Source organism: Tachypleus tridentatus, chromosome 3, assembly GCF_004210375.1.
Source record: "Tachypleus tridentatus isolate NWPU-2018 chromosome 3, ASM421037v1, whole genome shotgun sequence".
NCBI classification, from domain to species: Eukaryota; Metazoa; Arthropoda; class Merostomata; order Xiphosura; family Limulidae; genus Tachypleus; species Tachypleus tridentatus.
Window position 1 is genome coordinate 4250611 of NC_134827.1, and position 22558 is coordinate 4273168.

The 22558-nt window shown below is 32.4% G+C and overlaps 1 protein-coding gene across 5 annotated transcripts in view; it reads right to left on the reverse strand.

The window, feature by feature from the left end:
• LOC143246236 (dual oxidase-like) overlaps positions 1–22558 on the reverse strand; it is a 126311-nt gene that overhangs the window by 8419 nt on the left and 95334 nt on the right. For 4 of the 5 annotated variants that reach the window (XM_076492605.1, XM_076492606.1, XM_076492608.1 and 1 more), the window contains 16 exons: positions 21991–22109; positions 21585–21722; positions 18741–18845; positions 17255–17460; positions 16634–16819; positions 12569–12791; positions 11848–12120; positions 10963–11005; positions 10214–10377; positions 9445–9675; positions 7857–7950; positions 7039–7088; positions 4244–4404; positions 2511–2631; positions 1963–2192; positions 34–198 (listed from right to left, as the gene is read on the reverse strand). In XM_076492605.1, the coding sequence (XP_076348720.1) occupies positions 34–198; positions 1963–2192; positions 2511–2631; positions 4244–4404; positions 7039–7088; positions 7857–7950; positions 9445–9675; positions 10214–10377; positions 10963–11005; positions 11848–12120; positions 12569–12791; positions 16634–16819; positions 17255–17460; positions 18741–18845; positions 21585–21722; positions 21991–22109 (2509 nt within the window). The remainder of the gene's footprint in view (positions 1–33; positions 199–1962; positions 2193–2510; positions 2632–4243; positions 4405–7038; positions 7089–7856; positions 7951–9444; positions 9676–10213; positions 10378–10962; positions 11006–11847; positions 12121–12568; positions 12792–16633; positions 16820–17254; positions 17461–18740; positions 18846–21584; positions 21723–21990; positions 22110–22558) is intronic. The other variant, XM_076492607.1, reaches the window with a different exon arrangement.

Below are 22558 nucleotides of genomic sequence, written 5' to 3' on the forward strand. Positions count from 1 at the left end.
TTTGAATTACAGCTAATAGCAATAAATAATCACCTTTTTACAGGCCACACCAGAATATCTATTAGTGGATGTTCCAAAAACAAGATCATTTAGAATGGAAGCATAGGGCGTGACCCCAATGCCGCCACCGACCATCACAGCAATCTCAAATTTGTACCAGTCCTGGTTACCTCCACCAAACGGTCCTTCTAAGCGAATCTATGTATCATAGTAATAACTATACAGAGCTGAAAAATATTAAGCTGTATTTTTATGTTACTATTTCTACTAAATATATATTCATATTTTATCTGTTTATTTCCATTGCATACGAGTAATAGATATTTGAAATGTAAAGACAAATTTTCATGGAAGCAGTCATTATATCGGAATCATTAATCAGATTGTTGAACACAGTATAGAATATACCCACAAAACTGAAAACAAGATATCTATAATATATCGCTATTAAGAATATCTTAGATCAGATACTGTTGAATTAATATATAATATTGCACTACTTTAATGTTATATTAAAATCTATGTTTGTAATAAACACAGACACACATATATATGTATATATGTTTGTGTGGTAATTCGAAATTATCTAAAAAAAACCTTCATAACTGCTTCGTAAATAAGCATTATTCAAGGTATATTCAGGTATTTTCTTTAAAGTTACATGAATTTTCTTTGGTACTCTTATAAATAGAGCTTAGACAGCTTTAGCTTGCTTTAATACGATGACTAGGCTAGTTACACACAGCAGGCAAATGCTTGTACGTTTCTGCTTGTAATCAAGCTAACATCTGATTACAGACAGATGCCTTGAATGACATATTTAACGCTGAAACTGGCTCATCATCATGCAGTTACCATTTCTAGACAGCCAACTCAAGCTTTGAACCAGACAGGTTTTTTGTATCTTAGGTTCACGAAATATTTACACTATCCTTGATACTGTAATCCATACATTCCAGTAGTTGCTTTTGTGAATCCCAAGAAGCCAACCAGCAAGTGTAACAGAACACTACGCACGCAATAAATTTGTTATAAAAGAAAATACTACGATGTTCTCTTTTATTTTGTGAAACGATAAATATTGTATTGTTGTTTGTTTGAAACATCTGTGGCCAATCTCATTCTTTCAGTGGTCTGTTTAACGTATTTATTTCGAAGTACTTATCCTTATCATTCCTCTTTTTAATGTGGCACTTTTTACTTTGTCAGTGATCAGTTTTAGCTGTAAATATCACATTTGCGAAAGTTTCTGTAGTAGAACTTTGGTTAATCCATTTAGGGTTTCGTAATTACTACCAGAGAAATGCGTATTGATTAACCCCAAACTAATGGTTATGTGTGTAAATGTAAATGTATCCTAGAGATTTAGCTGAAATAATAGTATCAGCGTATTTTGTTGCAGGTACAACACTTGTACACACGGCTACATGTAAATAGCTCGCTTCTAGACACAACGAAATGTAGACAACTTTGCTGAAAAAAAAACAGTTGTAGGAGAACTTAATAACGATACCCAAGCACCACGCAATGAATAATATTCACAATATTCCTATCATTTTAAAATTATCTTCGTGAAGTAATGTGAGACAGATAAAAACACGACACTAAATAAAATAGAAAGCTTTGAGGATTTTTTTCGAGTAGGATAACAACTAAATCTTTGCTGCCCAATCAGTATAACAGTTAAATATTTGCAATCCAAGTATTACCACAATTAAATCTTTATTTACCTATTTGTGATTCTACGTATGTCACTTTTTAATTTTGTATCATGCTTCGGAGCTCCATCTGCAGTTCAAATACTTACTATACATAGTATACTTACTATTTTGTGCAAAGAGAGGCAGCGTTTTTATTTCCCTAAATGTTGATTAGCCATCTAATTTGGTTTGAAAGATACAAGTTTAATACCCAGAAACAAAACAATGGCAACAATGTTGATAAATGTTAAACTTTAAATACCTTTGGCAGTTCTTCATCCCGAATATTACTTGGATCAAAAAAATTCCTCAGTTTCCATGTCCAAGGTCCTTGTGCTTTTACGTGCACTGATAAGTAGTTCTCGTGCGGTGCTGACGTCAGTGTCAAAGAATGATATTCCATTGGTCGAAATCCTGTACATGTTAACCTAACCCACTGACCTGACAAATACTTGAAGTTTGGTGGTCTGGAAAACTTTACCTTAGTAACATCTGAGAAATATGATAATTATAATAAAAATTAACATACCTTAGATCAAAAAATCTAAAGTAAATCCCAAAATAGTCAACAAAATAACGTATAATTAGAAATTATTTACAGACTTAAATAAGAGTATTTTTATTTGAAAAGCTCATCCATAATGGAAATAACGTACGTTGATTTCTGTAAACAACAAAACACGTCATAATTAAGAATAAAAGCCAACAAAAAGTTATGTTTCTAAAAAAAAAAAAAGAGAGAGAGAGATATCGGATCATAAATGCCATTTATTAATCGCCTTTCATATCATGAAAGACTGACTAACTTACCAGATGGCAGCAGTTCAGTTTCAAGAATATCCAGTTCCATGAACTTCGTCTGCAAACTGATAACTTTGTCTAGTACAAATATTATTGCTGGAACAATAAAAAAATACCAAAACCGAGGTGCCTAAAAAAATAAAGGATTATTTTTATTATAAAATATGGTTTAAAATTTTGTAGCCAGTGTCATGAATAATTTATTAATGGTTTACATTCAAGAATATGAATTACATAATATATATTATTCGATGACAATTTCACCACTACGTTGCATAGTAACATATCTGTACTTGTTTAGTCAATAACTTTACATATACTTTCTTCTACAGCAACAAGATAACCTTTTGATAAGAATATAGTGATGAAAATATTGGTTTTGGCAACCCAAGCATTTTAATTCAATATATTAATTCGCTGTGTTTACCAAATAAAAAAGTTAATTGTAACAAAGATGTTGTTGTAATTATTTTTACTGATCTTTTGTTTAAACAGTAATCATCCAGATTTTGGTTGATAGGTGAAACCGTTCATTCAAGGGTGTGGATCTTATGCTATATAATAAATAACACTAGTATAAAATATCTTTTCTCCTTTCAGGGTTCAAAGGTCCCATTATGATTCACAGAGGTCCCCAATGTACCGATCAAGTTACTACAATTATTTCTGTAGCTATTCTAAGAGGATTTAGTGCCTGACAAACCCCGTTTGGACAACCAACAGTGGTGCCTAAGAACACGTATCAAACTTAGTCCTGCTAGCTTTTGGGTGGGGGTGTAAACATGATGGGCCCAAGAATCCTAGGATAACACGATTACAAAATTTGATGACAGGCTAGGGTTCAGAAACCCTATAAAACTAATCCTAGACTCAAATCTTAAGCTGGATGACCTCCCGGGTGAGTTTTAGGTCCCTTTGGTACATTCTACATGTTGAAGCTACACCATATAGATTAGGGCAAATGTCGAACCACCACGAATCGGTCCGACAAGTTTGGTCCTGCTAGCTCCAAAACTGTGTAAGTAGTTGGCGGACAAATAAAAACTCAAATTTATATATTAATATATACTGCCATGTTAAGAGCGACACCAACAAGCATACAAACATATATGTTACATACGAAATACCTGGCTACAGTGATATTCTATATCAATAAACAAAGCAACTGTAAGATATTGTTGCCTTTCTATTTGTTTGGAATTTGTTTTGTTCAGAAATAATCCTGTATCCGAGTATTGTTAAATGTAACCTACTTTGGGATGAAGTGACACCAAAAATATAAATTTAGTTTTCTAAGTTTATAGATTCAAAACGCTTTAAAATTTACACTTAAAGCGATACCTAACTACGAGTCCTTACTCCAATATTTAGTAAAATTCATTTTAGTATGACATAATTTATATCATGCACAAATTTAAGAAAATAGAATACACCTATAAGATCAAGAAAGCTGTGCACACAATAGAAGGTTTCGTCAGGTTTCTTTCTTACATAATATAACAATACACATTGTGCCACATGTTCTAGCTACTTTTTTTTATTCCAAGACCACAGCGAGTGGAGGAGCTGCTGAAATTGTAATTAGTTTTTTTGTTAGGCAATACGGGTGTTACATCTTAGAAAACGTAAATATACATACACACACAGGAGTGGTGAGTGATAAAATCATGCTTAATTACATCTTACACGATATAATGACGAACTGTGTAACAAATCTCATGGAAATCTGTCTGTGAACTCACCCCTGTTAACTTGGCTAATCCGTGCATAATAGACAGGATATACACAAGGATATATAAAGTGTGCGTGCACCAGAAATATTTATAAGCCTTTTGTCTGATGAGCGGATGGGCGAATATGAAGATGATACAAATTATGGCAAATAGTAAGACACCTGTAATTCCTATAAGAAAAGATAAAAAAAAACAATGATTAACACTGCTAAATGCTAAACACTTCTACATATAATTATATATGTAATTATTGTAATGGGACATTTTATATTATATCTAAGTAAAAAAGTGAGAAAAGTTCGCCCTCAGTGATAAAGATCCTATTGTAAATTTAATACTATCAAGTTACTCAGACTATTCAACTTAAATAATATTCAGTCTTATAATTCTTATATATTTATCATAGGTTAACGACCTAAAGTTACGACAGAAAGTGTTCGTACCCCTGCATCCCGAGTAGTTTTTTTTCATAACTTAAAAAGTATCACGATTAGGCTAATAGATATATAATATCTTATAAATATTATACTAACACACATCTAGATAATTTTTATGTAAATTAAACGTCAAATAAACTGTTTATAAACAAATAACCAAAAATAGGAGGAGCAGAAAGTGTTCGTACATTTCAGAACGTGTGAAAAAACTGATATTCCCCTAAAAATGTTGTTTAGTTTGGCGAATAAACTATATTATCAGAGATGCCAACTATTTTAAATGACTGAGCGTAAGGATTGTAGACAGAGCCCTTTCACAGTTTTAGTCCTTTTAGATTTGCCAGAAACAAGACAATCTGGTGAACGAGGCCTCTTTTTTTCCACTTGTGAACGATCGCATTGGTGTTTCTATGCCGCTCAGAAAACGAGAAGTACCCATATACGCGAGCGCTGATTGGCTGACAAGCACTGATGACGTAAATATGGATTCCCCCTCGTATATAGTATGGAGAAGCACCGCACTCATACTATTGGTAGACGTCGGAGATACAAATATTTTTTTTTATTATTTCAAGCACAAACATGATTATCGCAAGTAGCCATTTGGACTACGTCTATTATTTATTATCAAAATGTATTTGTGTCTCACTAGAAATTTTCTTTTCACCCCTTTCAAGCCCTGGGAGAACAATTTATCACTTTATTGTATAGGCCTATATGATATATAATAATTTGGGAGTTGCAACAAGTTGTAATATTTGTCTGTATGAGCGTATAGTCGTAATGTATACACCAAAATCGTAATGATTACGCTCAAATCGTAATGGTTGGCATCTCTGCATTATACCATTCCAGAACTAGACACTGGGTTCATAATTATTGGAATTTAGCCAGCAAAAAATTGACTTCCGGCAACTTAGCGCCGTCTCCGTCATTATCTGCTTGGTCATCATGGCGAATAGGAAACAACTATCCAGTGACTTAAAAAAAACGAATTATTGTAAAATACAAGTCTCGTGTGTCTCTTTCCGGTATTGCGACACAACTTAGTGTGTTGAAATCTACTGTTCAAAGCATAACTGCCAAGTTTGAGCTTACAGGCTCAACTGCTAACCTCCCTTGTTCCGGACGCCCCACCAAAATTCCAGAGAGAACCAAGAGGAAGGTTAGTAGGAACCCTCGTTTAACACGTAATGACATACAGAAACTGGTAAGGGAAAGTGGGGTTGAAGTAAGCACCTCTACAGTTACGAACATGTTGCGCTCTTCTGGGTTCAAAGCATGCCATCCTCGTAGAACTCCATATTTAAAGCCTGTTCATTTAAAAGCACAATTGAGGTGTGCAAGAAAGCATGTAGATAAACCCTTTACCTATTGGAAGAGTATTCTTTGGTCAGACGAGACTAAAATCAAACTTTTCGGCCACAATGATGTTCGCAATATTTTCCGTAAGAAGGGTTTTCCAAAGAACACCGTCCCTACAGTTAAACACGGAGGATCATGCTATGGGGTTCCTTCAGCTCTTCTGGTGTAGGCAGCCTTCACCGCGTCAACGGAATCATGAAAAAAGAAGAGTACGTTGATATATTAGGCACTTATATCAAGAATGATGCTCGGAACTTGTGGCTTGGGCGTTGTTGGATCTTCCAGCACGATAATGACCCTAAGCACACATCAAAATATGTGCAATCCTGGTTGCAGAGGAACCATATAAGCGTTTTGGAGTGGCCATGGCAGTCACCCGATCTCAACCCAATTGAAAACGTTTGGCATGAGTTGAAGACCAGGGTTCATCAGTGTCATCCAAAAAACTTGCAAGAAAAACTTCTGTAAGAAGAATGGAAGAAAATACCAGTCGAGTACTGTCAAATGATCATGGAGAGCTATGAGGAGAGATTGCGCCAAGTAAGGCTACACAACTGACCATTAAAGAAGACGTACGAACACTTTCTGCCCCTCCTATGTTTGGTTAGTTGTTTAAAAATAGTTTATTTGTCGTTCAATTTACATAGAACTTTATGTAGATGTGAGTTAGTATAATATTTATAATATACTGTACTTTCATTATCCTAATCGTGATACTTTTAAGTTATGAGGAAAAAACTACTCACGACACTTTCTGTCGTAATTGTAGTTACCTATTATCTATTCATAAATCACCTATCTTCAACTTGGTCACTTAATCTAATATCCATAGTATATGAATTGGTGGACAGATAAAAAAGTAATCGGTAATCTTATCTGTTATCTAACACTCATTTATGTCATTTGTTTAAAATATCAGATTAATATTCAATAGATAAAAGCCAATATAAACTAAAGTTTACTTTACATTCCGCACGTGTTACAGGCAAAGTTAATGCTTACCTGTTATTGTTTGAAAAAGCCAATATGTTATGGTAGGTCTGAAGTCAGAACTGTAAAAATAAAGCAATTAATGAAGACGAATCAGAACCCAAAATTCTATGGAGTCTCGTCCATTTGTTAACTATATTTTCTGACGAAAAACTTCGAAAGAAATTATAGTTCAAACTAAGGGCATAACGAAGGATAGGAGAAGAGACGTGTAAAATGTTCAGTATATTCTTATTTATTAAATAATAAACATGTTACATAAATATAAACCACTTTCATTAGTTGTGCAGGGAAAGAAGATTCACATATATATCGGTGTTACCTGATACAAAATAAATGATAATTATATAACTTTAAGTTAATCTACAAGTTTAAAGCGCCGAAATTTGGCAGTCTGGTAACTTTTATGGGAATAAAAACGGTCATTTCAGATGAGTACAGAAAAAAATAGTCAAAGATGTCACAAATACCAAAACATCGGAATTGCAATAGTGAATGATACACATTTTTACAAATATTATACGAGATCTGGGGCGAAATCCTTTGCAAAACCCATCTAAGTCTGTTTAGTACTTACTAAAGTACTGTGATATATCTTCGTTGTGTTATTCGATCCAGCCTCTTATGTTTACATTTGTTAAATATCGTATTGCATTACAAGTAATTATATATACAACAAAAAACAATTTTTCTATATATGATATACACAAAAAATTAGAAAAGAAAAAAAAAACGTTCGAAAGGCAGTGGGTGATTCTCATATTTTTTAATTGTAATAAATTACATTTATTTGCATTCTTACTCAATATGCAATATAACTTAAAACTCACTTGAAATGTATTTCCTTTGATAAACAATGGAGATGTTCTATTGGTTGTGTTGAGACGTGGTAAAAGTTAATTAAGTGGCCGATCGAGTGGATCACTGCAGGATGAAATTACAAATATAAAACAATTATTTTCTCACCCTTTAATATGTAAGAAGAAAAAACTATGAGTATTATGTTTGAAGTGTCGTTTATGAACCACAGTGAAACGTAAATACTAATTTATAAATTAGAAGGTATCTGACAATTTTAGGCTTTAAAAAGTAATGCTAGTGATGATTGGTTTGTTTTTTCTAATTTCGTCCAAAGCTACACGAGGGTTATCTGCGCTAGCCGTCATAATTTAGCAATGTAAGACTAGAGGAAAGGCAGCTAGCCATCACCACCCGTCGCCAACTCTTGGGCTACTATTTTACCAACGAATAATGGGATTGACCGTCACATTATAATGCCTCGCAGCTGAAAGAGCGAGCATGTTTGGTGTGATGGGGATTCAAACCTGCGACCCTCCGATTACGAGTCGAGTGCCTTAGCCACCTGGCCATGCCGGGCCTGCTAGTAATGAAGGCATGGACTACCTTCTTCCGTCATTTTGAATCGCAGTAATGGATAAGTTTAATGAAAACGTGCTCCTGTTATGAGTCACTTTCGTTTGACGTCGGTTTCATGTATTTTGTCATCCCGAACTCCTCTATAATTTTAGCCCTCATTCGCAGCGTTAATACGGTAAGGCTGAAGTGGTTTTTAAATTCGAATTGCTCTTACTATTACTCAAGCATTTGAACTCAATCTTTAGATATCACAACTGAATCCTTCAACAAAATTTCATAGAAACTGATTTAGTCAGGTCATTACAACACGTGGCAATAACGCCACAGTTATTGAATGATTAATTAAGTGTGTTTGTATGTATATTTTCCTTATAGCAAAGCCACACCGGGCTATCTGCTGAGTCCACCAAGGGAAATCGAACACCTGATTTTAGCGTTGTAAATCTGTAGACTTACCGCTGTACCAGCGGGGGATGGTTAATTAAGAAATATGATAAACATTTTAGAGTTTTTTTCTGTTGAATTTTTTTCTTTAAAGCATGAAAGTTAAATGTTTATCGAATGATTTTACACACTTTCAGTTAAATTCGTGCAATAAGTTGAATGTTTTAGTTACCCAGCAACAAAGACCACAAATTACTGAATGATTTGGTTTATTACCTAAGAAGGAGTTTCACTGTTACCTGTATAATATCAAATTCATAACTTACTTTTGTAACTATTACCTCTATAAAATCAAATTTATAACTTACTTTTGTAACTAAATTCTCTTAGATACAAAAAAAAAACTTTCAGCTGATAATTTCTCACAAAAAAATCCAACAAATATTTTTGGTCTTAGAGTAGCAAGAAGGGAAATAAGATCAGTGTGAGGCACACAAAGGAATATTACTCTCTAGATGTATCACAACAAACTAAGAATCCACCAAACTAATCGTGTTAGAGTTGACATTCACAAAGATTTCTGTTGATGTAAATATCACCATTAAGTTAGTTCATGTTATTTTGTAAAAGTTACTGTTACATTTGTAATATATTTACTTGTGAAGAACAAGGCGGTCAAGGCGACAATCTTGTGAAACTGGACATGAGAGTCAAGAGGGATGTACTGGTGGATGGGCAGTTCTCGCAGCTTGGTCAGCAAGTTCCTGGACATGGTCAGTAGCAACAAGGAGTAAGAGAAAGACAAGGATGCTGCCGCCCCACGGGTAAAAGCGATGCCAAGCCCCATCACGTGTCGTAGGTCCATATGTTCAGCCATATACGTGTAATCTAAAACCAAAAGGCAAATTTGTACAAAGTACAATTTTCGAGTTGTTGCTCTTGTTTTAATCACTGTGAAACAGGAGTTACTGCCTTAATGAAGCTTACTCGTTTCAAATCTAAAACTTACAGCTATTTAAGCACAGGACTAAAATTACGTATAGAGTCTGTCGACTTTTTAAACTCATTTTTCTAAATTAATTTTGCAAAAATTACTTTGGAATCAATGACTTCGTTGACCACATAAAACATTAAAATGAGAACATCATTAATAGTATATTTTAACTCACTAATTACTACTACGGTTATCAAGTAGAAAATATGGAGTTTCCTTCATGTTTTCTTGTCAGTTCTTTACAATGAAGGTTATGATAGGAAAATTGCGAAATTACTTAGTATGACAAAATATATGGTCGGTAATGAATGAAATATAAATAAGCTGATAACCTGAGGATTAACATAGATCAACACAGAGGTTTCGACTTTACTATTTATTCGTTATCACATATCTTTGTTATTCACAAAAAATATATCAATTGTGACTTACATATAAATCTTTCGACGAACAAAACGATGTTAATTACTCCAAATATAAATAGATAAAAAATGTGTTGTCTATACTCTTCCAAGATTGTAACCAGATTATTCCACTTCTGTTGTAGCCAACTGGGAGATTCTTCGTGTGGTTGGTTGATTTGAAAACTGGTCATTCTGAATATTCACATAGAAGCACAACAAATCACAAACCTATATACATTATTTTGAAAAAAAAATGATATAAAATATAAAGTGGTACGTGAATATTTCATCCCGAAAGTAACAATTGAATAACATAAATATTCTCTTCGGATTTAACAAATTATACCTCTAAATGGCAGCACTAAAACTTATGGATATAAAGCGATGTTTGAAATACTTACACGTCATCACTTTCATTGACAAGAACCAAACAAGTTAAGACAAATTTCGACATACTATAATTATTTATTATTTACTTTATATGCAGAAAACATTTTAAAAATATTTTTGACATTTCACACAGGAATAAAAGTACACCATCTTTACATACATTAACGTTAATAAAAATCATAAATCCTATTCCTCATAAGCATTTTTACATTTACACTTAGTTCATAGTTCGTAATAATATTTCTTATACGTGACATTTACCCTCTATAAACACGGTTTAATAATAAAACCTACTTGATTTAAAAAAAACTGTTACTATTCAAGTCATATTCTAGATTTCGTTTTCAGTGCTGTTTCGGAAAAAAAAGTTTTACAATCACAACTCACCTTGCAACGTTGGTTGATGTATCCAAAAAGTTTTGCTTGGCTCCTGCAAAAACAAACAACGCTTGGTTTCAAAATCGAATATGAAATCATGTAAAGGCAACAGTAACTGTGACATATCTAATTACGTTAATATTTTACATATCAACGTAATTCTAAATCGATTCTTGTTCATCACAAATCCGCTGTAATCGGTACAAGAAACTGTACATATATAGCATACAATGCCTCTATACATGTTATATAATAAAATAAACACTTCATCTTTTAACTATTTCCATGTAATCTAAACTGGGATAACAATGCTATAATTCATTTCTTAGCTTCTGTCACATATCTTTTTTCCTACACTATAGGTTTTTCAAACATTTTGTTAGGTATATCTTTTGAAATTACAAAATTATTTCTTTACATTTTGTTGGACTATCTTTTGTTTACATTAAAGAGGATTTTTAAAAATTTCCCTGGAATTATCATTATTTCCTGCACTTGAAATTTTTTAGTGAAGTTTCCTTGCAATTTTTTTTTATATATATGAGAATATGATCATAAATTTTCCTTATAGCCAAGCTAAGATTTGAACAGTAATTAAGTAGTGGAAAGTATAAATACACACAAGAGTATTATAACAGCAGAAGTGTTAACTTGTTGCAAATATTTACTACGCCATCTGCTGGCGATGTTTGTTCAAGCTTCGCACTTTCTTTGCGCCCACCGGAGAAGATAGGATGAAAAAAAACGATTTAACTTATTTTACTCTCTTTAATGCTGGTAAAGTTTGAGTTTTATAACTTTACGAGGATATATACACAAACTTATAACATTTCAAGGCTTAAGGCAAAGCATATTAAAATTATTTTGTTTATAAACTTTAATTAGATAAAACACCTTTGCAGTCTAAGCCAATGGCTATAAAATCTCCTTTATATTCTTTCATCATGACCTTGAAGTCGTCGTATGTAAGTTCTTCCTTGTTTTCCAAGCCAGCAGATGCAAACATCCCAGTAATGAGGTCCATAACCTGGTTTTCCGTTAAGGAATTGGTTTTAGCAATGTCCACAAGGGAACGAAGCATCTTCATCAGCTCGCGCTTATCGATGACGCCATTCCCGTCATTGTCACACATATCAAAGATTATTCGTAGTTTATCTTCAGTTCTACCTGGAAAGCATAATTATTATTATTACAATTTACCCGCCTTAATCACTGCTTACTGAGAAGAATATAAGATGTTTACAGTCTGTAATGAAGATTTGACGATATACGATTTGCATTACCTGGCCAACAAAACAGCTTAAATAATCCAAGCTTCAATACATTAAGAAATTGCTTAAATAATAAAGAGCCATTTACTAAAACTCTCGTCAAGAATATCCTATAATAGCGAACTAAAAAACTATTTATTGAAGAATCGTTTACTAAAACTCTGGTCAAGAATGTCCTATAATAACAGCCTAAGAAATTGCTTATTGAAATGCCATTTACTAAAACTATGATAAAGTACATATTGTACTAATCAGTGAAATATAGCATAAACGCTTTGAATGTGCATCTGTGTGTGTATGTTTAAATGTGAAAGCCTGAGATTTATAGACATTCTGAACTCTACCTCTGGAGAACAAAACAACAGTATCCAAAAACTCTTGAAAACTGATCCTTCCATCTTTATCCTTGTCCACGCAGTTAAACATCTGTTTAACAAACAAAGTGTCTGGTTTCATTCCAAGAGCTTCTGCAAACTCCTTCTTTGATAGTGACGTCCTCATAACCATGATGACATCGCTGCTGGACTCTTCTAGTTTCTTTTTCTCCCCAGCTTTCATGCCAAACGTCTATAAAACAGGTTAGAATTGAACAATTCTTACTTTTACTTTGTATTTTATTTAAAGTTTACTTACACACACATATATATATTTTTATATATAAATAGCTCTGATACTTTCAGTTACATTAATCATCAATAGGAGATTAATCAGCACTAAAAGAAAATAATGAAATAATATAAAACAAACATTATAAGAGAACAAAAATTAAACAGTTTTCATTAACAGCTGTAGTTGTCAACCTTAAGTCATAACGGATAACGTCTATGTTCATAGCACCCAAATTCGTTGAGGATGTTTCATCTATGAGATAAAACCCCAGGCTTTGATGTTAAACTAGACAGCAGCTACTGAAATTCAATTAAGAGTTAAGAGTTGAGTGCTTATATCCACAACGTCTCAACTTCTACTGCCTTTCGCTCTTTGCAGACAGTTGTAGGAAGACAGTTACCATAACCTTAAAGTAGAAATAATATCGTCCTCAAAATTATACGAGGTAAAACCACAAACGTCAACCCCTTTATTTACAACATTATTTTAAAAATAATTACAATTTTACTTTTATTGTAATGTTTGAGATACATACATTGATATGTATATATAACCTATATAAAAGAAGTGTGCGTCACGTCACGCTTGATTTTTCAAAATAGGATACGTCATAAGAGGCAGAATGCATTTATTCAGACAGAATAGTTCGATTACTATCTACTTATTACAATTTTAATGATGCGGGTGAAAGGGTCCTCGAGGAGTGTTTGTGTCATAAAGCCTTATAAGTGTAGTGAGGGTTGGTATAGTAAACCTACATTAAAGTAGTAGAGTGGTATACGTAGACTAGAGCCAAGTGCATAAAATTTATCATGAAAATAAAACTATCAATTCAATTTTAAGCTGAAATCTTTTCTGAATTAAGATAATTTCTGTTATATTACCAACGTTTTTAATAAACAAAACAACAAGCCTTTTTAATAAACGAAGACTCTAAATTAAGAAATCAAACATTTTTCCAGTTTTGTTGACTGTACATTTTGTTTTATACTTTCAATACATAGACTAATAACAAATTAGGTAATTCTGTTGTAGTTAAGCAACGTGGCATAGAAGTCATTATTGAAAAGTAGTTTATCAAAACGCACTGGCTTTTCTACGGATTAAAATTTATTAATGTAACTGATTTTTACAAATAATTATTCTATTATTCTAACATCAAAACGTTGTATGTGTTAACCCCAATGAAGATGAGAAGGCGAAACGTTCGTTAAAATATAAAAAAAAATCATGTATAAATATATGGAGTATAAAAGTCGTTTCTTAAAAAAAATGATCATTTTATCAATATGTCACGAATTCATTTCATGAATTATCTCAGTTTTGATTGGCTCAGAAACTAATTTCCTGACGTTTGACTCCCTCTTTACTGGTCGAGCTTGATTTATTAAAATTTATTTATTTCACTTATCTATGAAATGTGAGGTTAGGGTATATTATGGCGGGGATGGTAGTACTTAACCTATAACTCATGGCGGGTTATTCGCTAGCACACACACGATAAACTCATTCACTTATAAATTAATATTTGGTAAACATTGTTTTCTTCTAATGATCCGAAATTAAACTTTGTTTCTATAACATGTATACCTTAAAAGACAAAGACAAGTAATAACACTCAAATATTTGCAGAGATGTATTACAAAAACAACAACAACTGACACTTGGTTCGATATAGAAGTATTTTGCTTTACTTTTAATCGATTGAAGGAGAGGGGGGCTTGTAATATAAAATAGATTACAAAATTACCTAGTCTTTACGTTATTAGACTCCTAATAAACATATGTTTGCTTAAACAAAAGCATGTAACAACAAATAACCAAAACATGCGAAATCACTCAACAAAATGTTAAACAAACTTGTCGAGATGTAAAGCACAGAACTTAGAATAATGTTTGTAATTTTGTTGAAGGTTTATATTAAACAAATTATTATGTATAAGATCCTTTAGTGTGTTTGTGAGTACAAAAAAGGATAAAATACTGAACAGTCTGATAAAATACACATTCATAACAGTTGTATTTCACTAAAATTCAAATAGAAACATCTATTGAAATATTCTAATATTTCTTTTCCAGTCAACCATTCCTCGAACAAATAAAATCCCCCAATGGGTCAATGGTAACTTTATGGACTTACAAAAATAAAATCCAAGGTTCTTTTCCCCGCACTCAAATGAATACAGATAGCTTTGCACGAAAAAAACAACATATAGACTGGTCATAACTTGTTCAATAAGAAATGTGAGAACTCAAAAGTAGAAATACTAAAAGCCTCGTAGCACAAAATGGATAAGAAGTAAGAATGAGCCTTTCCACCAGGGAGATGCACAAAAGGTTACTAACATTTATTAAACACTTTTACAAGTTGGAAACCCATACAAATTTCATTCTTCCCACGAAATCGGACACACTCATTATACAACCCCTAGTTTCTACAGATATTAAATTCTCGTCAAAGTGTATAGCTTTCTATGAAAGAAATGTTAAATCAAATGCTAATTATGAGTTCGTGGTCAAATGCAGTTTCTTTTATGCATGCATGTTTGTTTCGTGAAAAAGGCTTGAGTTTTAATTATAAATATATATATTTCATCAATTAACTTATTAGTGAGATATCCTGAAAGCTTCTCCAACAATGTGTACGGAAATAAAGTTGCTTGTTGTAAAATAACTTATAAGATTTGCACTTTCTGAAATCAACTAAAACATTTACAGCCGCGTATCCCAGTTGTACCCCTTAACAACATACAAGTGATTACTATCAGCAACCGATAAACTGTCACGTTTTTCCTTTATGTCTACCTGACACAGGTGTCGTCTTAATATAAAATTAACAGTACAAACTGGTGAAGCACAAACTTTCTTGCTTGCTGTAACATTTAATTAATTACGGCGTTCAAAGCATTTAGGTATAAAATTAATCGATATGCAAATACTGATATACGACTGGTTTTTTTTTATAGAATATATACGATTGTATAGCTGCAGAATGGGTTATTTGTGGTGTGCCTACTATAGGGGTTGAACCACGAATGTTTGTGTTGTAATTCCTTTATCTTACACCCTAGATACCGAGGGGTGTACTATGTAAAAGAGTAAAAATATAGAGAACATAGAAAGTGTACACTGGTAGAAAAAGCATGTAATTAACAGAAACCATGACATTAACATACAAATACAGAACTTTAATGGCCCAGCATGTCCAGGTGTTTAGGGCACTCGATCCGTAATTTGAGTGTCACGGGTATCCGAACCCACATCACATTATAACGTTCAATCCCACTGCTCGTTGATAAAAGAGTAGTACGAGAGATGGCAGAGGGTGGTGATAACTAAAAGCCTTCCACTGCTAAATTAGGGACGCCTAGCACAGATAGCCATCTTTTAGATTTGCGCGAAATTCAAAACAAACAAACAGAACTTTAACGATGATTAGACGTTCACAATTCTAAAACATGACTCTTTGGAATGGAAAAGAATATTTGATTGTCAGTAAGGAACAAAGCTTAGTATATTAGTAACAATCAAAGACAGAACTGAAGAAAACTGATTCACTGATCTGTAAAGTCCATAAGTATTTCTGACTATATTTAATGTAATATTCGAATATTTTGCCATATTGTAGAATAAAAAGAAACCATCCAAAGAAAACTTACTTCATCCATATAACGCTGCAACTTTCTTGTATAATTTTTCGGTATGTCTCAAATACATCAGTCTACGAACAAATACAATACTAATAATATAATATTAAATAAACCTCGAAATACATGTTATCGAAGTTGATTAAAACGTACCAAAGCGTATGCTTCTCTAAAGAAACGTTCCAAACGTTTCTGTCGTTTCTCTTTGGTTTCGGCATTAGTTAACATTGTATCTCTGTATGTGAAGACCGTTTCCAATGTCTTCTTGTGATTTTGCATAAAAGATTCTAATTTTCCCACGAACTTTTTCCTTAACTGTTCGTTATCAAACTGTAACACCTATAGAGAGTTTCAAAAAGAGAAAAGTTATTTTTTTCACCTTTAAGTGATTAGATATAAATTTACTAAATTTACCTAATATACTCGTCAAATGTATATATTTTACTTTAGATAAATAATGCATTATGCACTTACAAGATGAGGAAAAGATGGCCTTCAACAAATTCTAAAATACTGCCTATACATCATGGTGTTATAGCTTATATACGTTAATAATTAACTAATCTAAATTGTACTAACAGGATAATTAACAGTCTTCATAAATATAGTATTACTAGCAATAAAATATTTACGACGATAATACAATTTACAATACAATATTTAGATATTTTTCATTTTAACTTATAACCGTTTTGTAAATGAACGTCGTGAGATGTTCATTGTTAATGTTAATATAAACATTTAAACTAAAACTACCAATCACCCACTTCTTACCAAATCATGGTCGCGTGGAGATCGAATGAGAATCATCGGTTTCTTGTGAGTTTCTTGAGTAATTTCCACGACCAAAGAACTAACATTTTTAAACTCCAGTTTTCGCATTATCTCCCCCTTCCGGTTGATTGTGTAAATGGCTTCATCGGGTCCAATCTTAACTTTCACCAATCGTTTATGATTTTGATGTAACCATTCTTTTACGTCTGAAACACCACATTTTGAGCGAGATTTTACGTGATTTTAGAAACAATAGTTTTCATTTATTAAAACTAAACCAATTCTGCTATTCATCTCAGTTACTAATTATTAGTACGAGTTCCGAGTTATAGTAAAAAAAAAAAAAGTTTATTAGTGCGTCTTCCATACTATATCCTCTGAAGAAGCCTTTCGACTAATACCAAGGCTTTTCAGGTCGTCTGAGATTCAACAGATGTAATAATGTTTCAGACGCTGTTTATATTAGAAATTCGCTTTACAACAACTGTTATGGTATGAACTTAATTAGCTTGGTAAAGTTTAATTTTTATAGTAATTTCATAGACCTCGAACAAAGTATAAAAAGTAATATATATTTAATGTAACGAATCAAAATGGTTTTAAAATGAAATACAAATATTACTTTATGTTCAACGTGTTACGTCGGAAATGTTATGCGTAAAAATCCTTAAACTTGTTAAAACAATATCTTAATAAGAATAGAATTCTATCAGATGGAGTGAACGTGGGACTGTAATGGACAATAACAGGTTTGGATAACTTGCACATATCTAGTAACAAACACAGTTGATCGATTGTAACTCTTACATCCCTATCAGTCATAATTCCTAGAACTGTGTGGATCTACTTGTTAATCGCTGTATATATTTTATGTATGACTGTTATATTCCTGCCACGTCATAATTCACAAGGCTGTAACCACCAACACATGCAGATCTATGTATCAATCACAGTATACATTCTGTGTATTTCTTTATATACCTACCACGTCATAATTCCAAGAATTGCAGCTACCATCAGGTGTGAGTCTATGTATTAATGACAATATATTTTCTGTGTTACTTACTTTAAAATTAGTTACAGAAAATATTTATTTAATAACGAATCTTATAATTTATTTCATTTAAGGCGGAGGTATTTATGTTATCATTTCATTGCCGAAGCTAATACGACAATGTGGGCAAACAGCATATCAGTTTATTGAAATAAACCCTATAATCGTTTAATGAACTGGATACTGGAAAAAAATGTCACAGTAATGTCATTTAAAGTTGACTGCATCACTCTCGTCTTTTTAAAATACTGTAATCCATTTTACACCCTTAGTGACGTCATCTTTGGAATTGTTCATTCAGGCACATGTTGTTATCAATTAAGAATAAATACATAAAAAACGCACAAAACGAAGTTAAACAAAGCCAAAAAGCATGTCATTTTGACAAAAATATACGATTTAAACTGAATCTAAAATATGAGAATTACTTACGTAGTTTCTCGTAGTTTTTGTTCGTGGTATCGTCGTTCACGGTTTTTATTTTCCTCCTCTTTCGGTTCTGAAGTTTAATAACGCCATAACCCATACCAAGACAAACTGTAGAACAAATACACCAAAATGTATAAACATTTTCCAACGCCTTAGACTAAATGATACGAGATCACTACAGTGAATTACAAATATGTACGATGACGAACTTATATAAAGCGGGTTTTGTATTGTGAAAGTTAAACTTTTTATTTTCAGGATATGAACTTTGTTCATCAACTATGGTTACCATATAAGCTGGGCATAGTAATCCATAACGTAAAGATGGATAGATATTTTCGTATTTGCTAATCTCCCTTTTGTAACCACCGTAGGGTGCAACGCAAGTTCTCTGTTTTACTATAAAAACCACTTAAATATTTATTGTTGCTTTCTGTATTACAGTAACAACAATAAAGTCAACATACATGTTGTAGAAATTAATAACAATGGTTACAAGCACAAGACACAATAAATTGAAGAGTTATACATAATCTAGTATCGAACAATGTAGAAATGGATTTCACTTCTTAAAGTGCTGACCAGAACACATTCGTTCTTTCTAAATTTACATGCGAACATCATAACGCATTACTGTATGCGGTTTAATAAAGGTTAGCAGACGTCACAGATGGCCATTTATAGTCACAACCTCACATGAAAGAAACCCACAGGTCTTCAAAGAGCCGATACAAATGTCTGAAACATTTCACCCCACCTAGTCATATTTAAATCTACCATTGATATGTGCTAAAAAACAAAAGAAGATTGATGGACTAATGTGGACTACTAGCATGGATTCCTACAGTTAATCACATCTCAGTCTACACAAATGTTGAAATATGTCACGAAATGAAACCACTATTTACATGAGCTCTATTACTCAGAGCAATGAGAAACATTTTAAAATGCGGGCCAGAACACCCATTTTGCGCAGGAAATTATATTCTGCTGGATTTCACGGACAGGGTGAAACACACGAGCCACTTATCACAACGGTGAATGGAAAGCATTGCTTCTTTTGGTATCTGAAGAGTGAAAACTGAGAGGAATAAGAAATGAGAAAAAACATCACGTGGAGGCGGGAAATCTTGAAACAATTTCATGCTCCAGTTAGATGTGTTTGGTGTTACAGCAATCTAGCTTTTGTTTCCTTATGGATCAGCTGTAAATTTACAGAATAACAATGGTATAATCTGGGGTTTGATTCCATCGGTGGACACAGCAAATGGTTCAATGTGGCTTTGAATTAAAACAAAACAGGTAAACAAAGCAACCTGGTTAATGTTTTGAGTACAAATATGTTAGTTCAACCATAAAGGGTGATGCATTAATATCATTTTGTGTCTGCTTCAGTTGATTCTAGTGATATTTAAGGAGATTGGGAATGACTGATTTATTTTGACGTTATGAACAGTTTGGATTGATGGGCTTCAATGGAAAAGAATCATATGTAATTATAATAACTCAACTATGCTGCACGTTATACCTAGCAGTGGTTTCAGCAAACACTTGTAAGTACAAAAGTACAAACTTAACATATCCTGAAATATCACTAAACTTGGAGCTCTTTTTGCAAATATTTTATAGTGTATTTTAACAAATGCATACTAAATATTTAATTTCTGTAGTGGATTCGTGTAAAGAAAACATATTAACATTAGATATAAACGACCATATAACACCAAAATGTTGTTTTTATTTCATTAAACATTCAACGTTTCGCTTTACAATTTCTTCAGGAGAGTTCACTAAAATACAAACCGAAACTGACAGTTCAAAGCTTCAAATAGTTTAAATACGTGGAGTGTTTAATGAGAATAAACAACATTCTGATGTTATAAGGCAGTTTACTTCTACTATTAAATGAATAATAATGTTTGATGAATCTATATTTCACAGAAAAGGAGTGAGAGGGGACGAATAGCAACCTCTCGCTTTGTTTATTGCTGTCCTTTAGTGGTATAAATGTAAATTTTTATGCGATCAACCCACTGACACACAATAAAGTTGGGCTCCCCAGTGGCACAACGGTATGTCTGCAGACTTACAATACTATAAACCAGGTTTCGATGCATATGGTGGGCAGAGCACAAATAGTCCTTTGTACTTAATTACAAACAAATCGTTTATTTTTAAAAACAGCTGTCTGAGGATTTTGTTACAACAATATTTATTTATTGTTTGTTTTTTAATATTTGACTTCATTATAGATGAAAGTTATTATCAACAAGTGTACAGAAATTTTAACATTCGTTTTAATGAATATGTGTGTATAACGTCAACCAGTTTTTTGGGCGCTATCGAAAGATTGCGTCTATTTCTTTTATGGTTTTTATAATAAAATTATGCAGTTTTAACTACTAAACAAAACATATTTCTCACACAAGAATTAGTCAACTAAAAATCATTTTTGTTTGTTAAGTTGATTACTGCTGAATCAGCTTAATATAAGAAATTAAGATTGGCTGATTTTTTGTAATCTCTTGATTTTCAATGCCAAAATTAAAAAAGAATGTTATTTGAAAACACAATTTACTGAACAACAATGAAATAAGCTGTCTTTGTGCTCTCACGAAACTTTCTTTTCTTGGCATCATTGACATTGGTAGAGAGAAAATTACTTTCAACCCATTAAAGTAAAAATTAAAAATAAAATACATTTCATACATTTTAGCAATTATCTATTGTTTTTTCAACAAAAATTGGCTTAAGTTTCATACCATTTACTAGAAAATTAACCAATTAAACAAAATTACGCTGATATAACACAGAGTATATACAAAGATTAATAACTATATTACTTACTAATTGGTATAAATGCAAGCGTAAGACACGAATAAATGTAAGCAACTTCGTTGCCATGGAAATAGTCGTAACCATCCAAGACAATGCAAGGTTCCAAGAAAGAACTGTTTAATTGAATTGGCTGCTGGCAAGGGTCATCTAAAGAAATAAAACAGTTAATAAACAAGGTCACTGTGAAACCATTCTCAAGTTCTCTAAAATCTTGTAAATAACCATTCATATAACAAATTTAAATCCTATTAAAACACCCACATCCTCATCCCAAAGAACTTAATGAAAAAAAGTAACCATCTACTGACATAGCAGAAATGATGTTGTATAAATATAAATATATATATATACGATAAAATGATGTTTGAAGTATGTTTAACCTACATTAAATTGTTATTTTAGTAGTAAGACCAACCTTGTTTCCACTTAAATACGTTTTCTTGAACTTGGTCAGGCTGAATATTTGAAGCGTTGATCAGAATATCATATAGTCGGATTCCTTTAATTTTCTGGATCTCATCCAGTGTAAATATTCTTAAAACATGAATAAAGAGCGAAAATATGAGAAAGCATATTACGTAAATATTACTCAGGTGGATAATAGTTGTATTTGTGAAGTAACTTGCTATATATATAAGATGTATTTAACATCATTCCATGAATATTAAACATTTTACCAATTAATAAGTAAATATATTCCTCGACATTTGTTAAGTAACTATCGTGAATGTCTGATAAATAAAGTACAAATTGGATGTTCTTTTACAAGGTCCCAAAAAACGTTCTGTTTCAAGAGCGAATAAAACCAAAATTAAGAATAACAAATATTTTTATTTGCTGCTTTGAAAAATTATATATCATGCTGCGTTATAGCCTACGGAGTACTTAATTTTTCTCGTGATTCATGGCATGTGCACGTGTTACTGAAGTCACGACAGTACAAACTGCAAAGTTAAACGTCACAAATGATATATTGTTTTAGT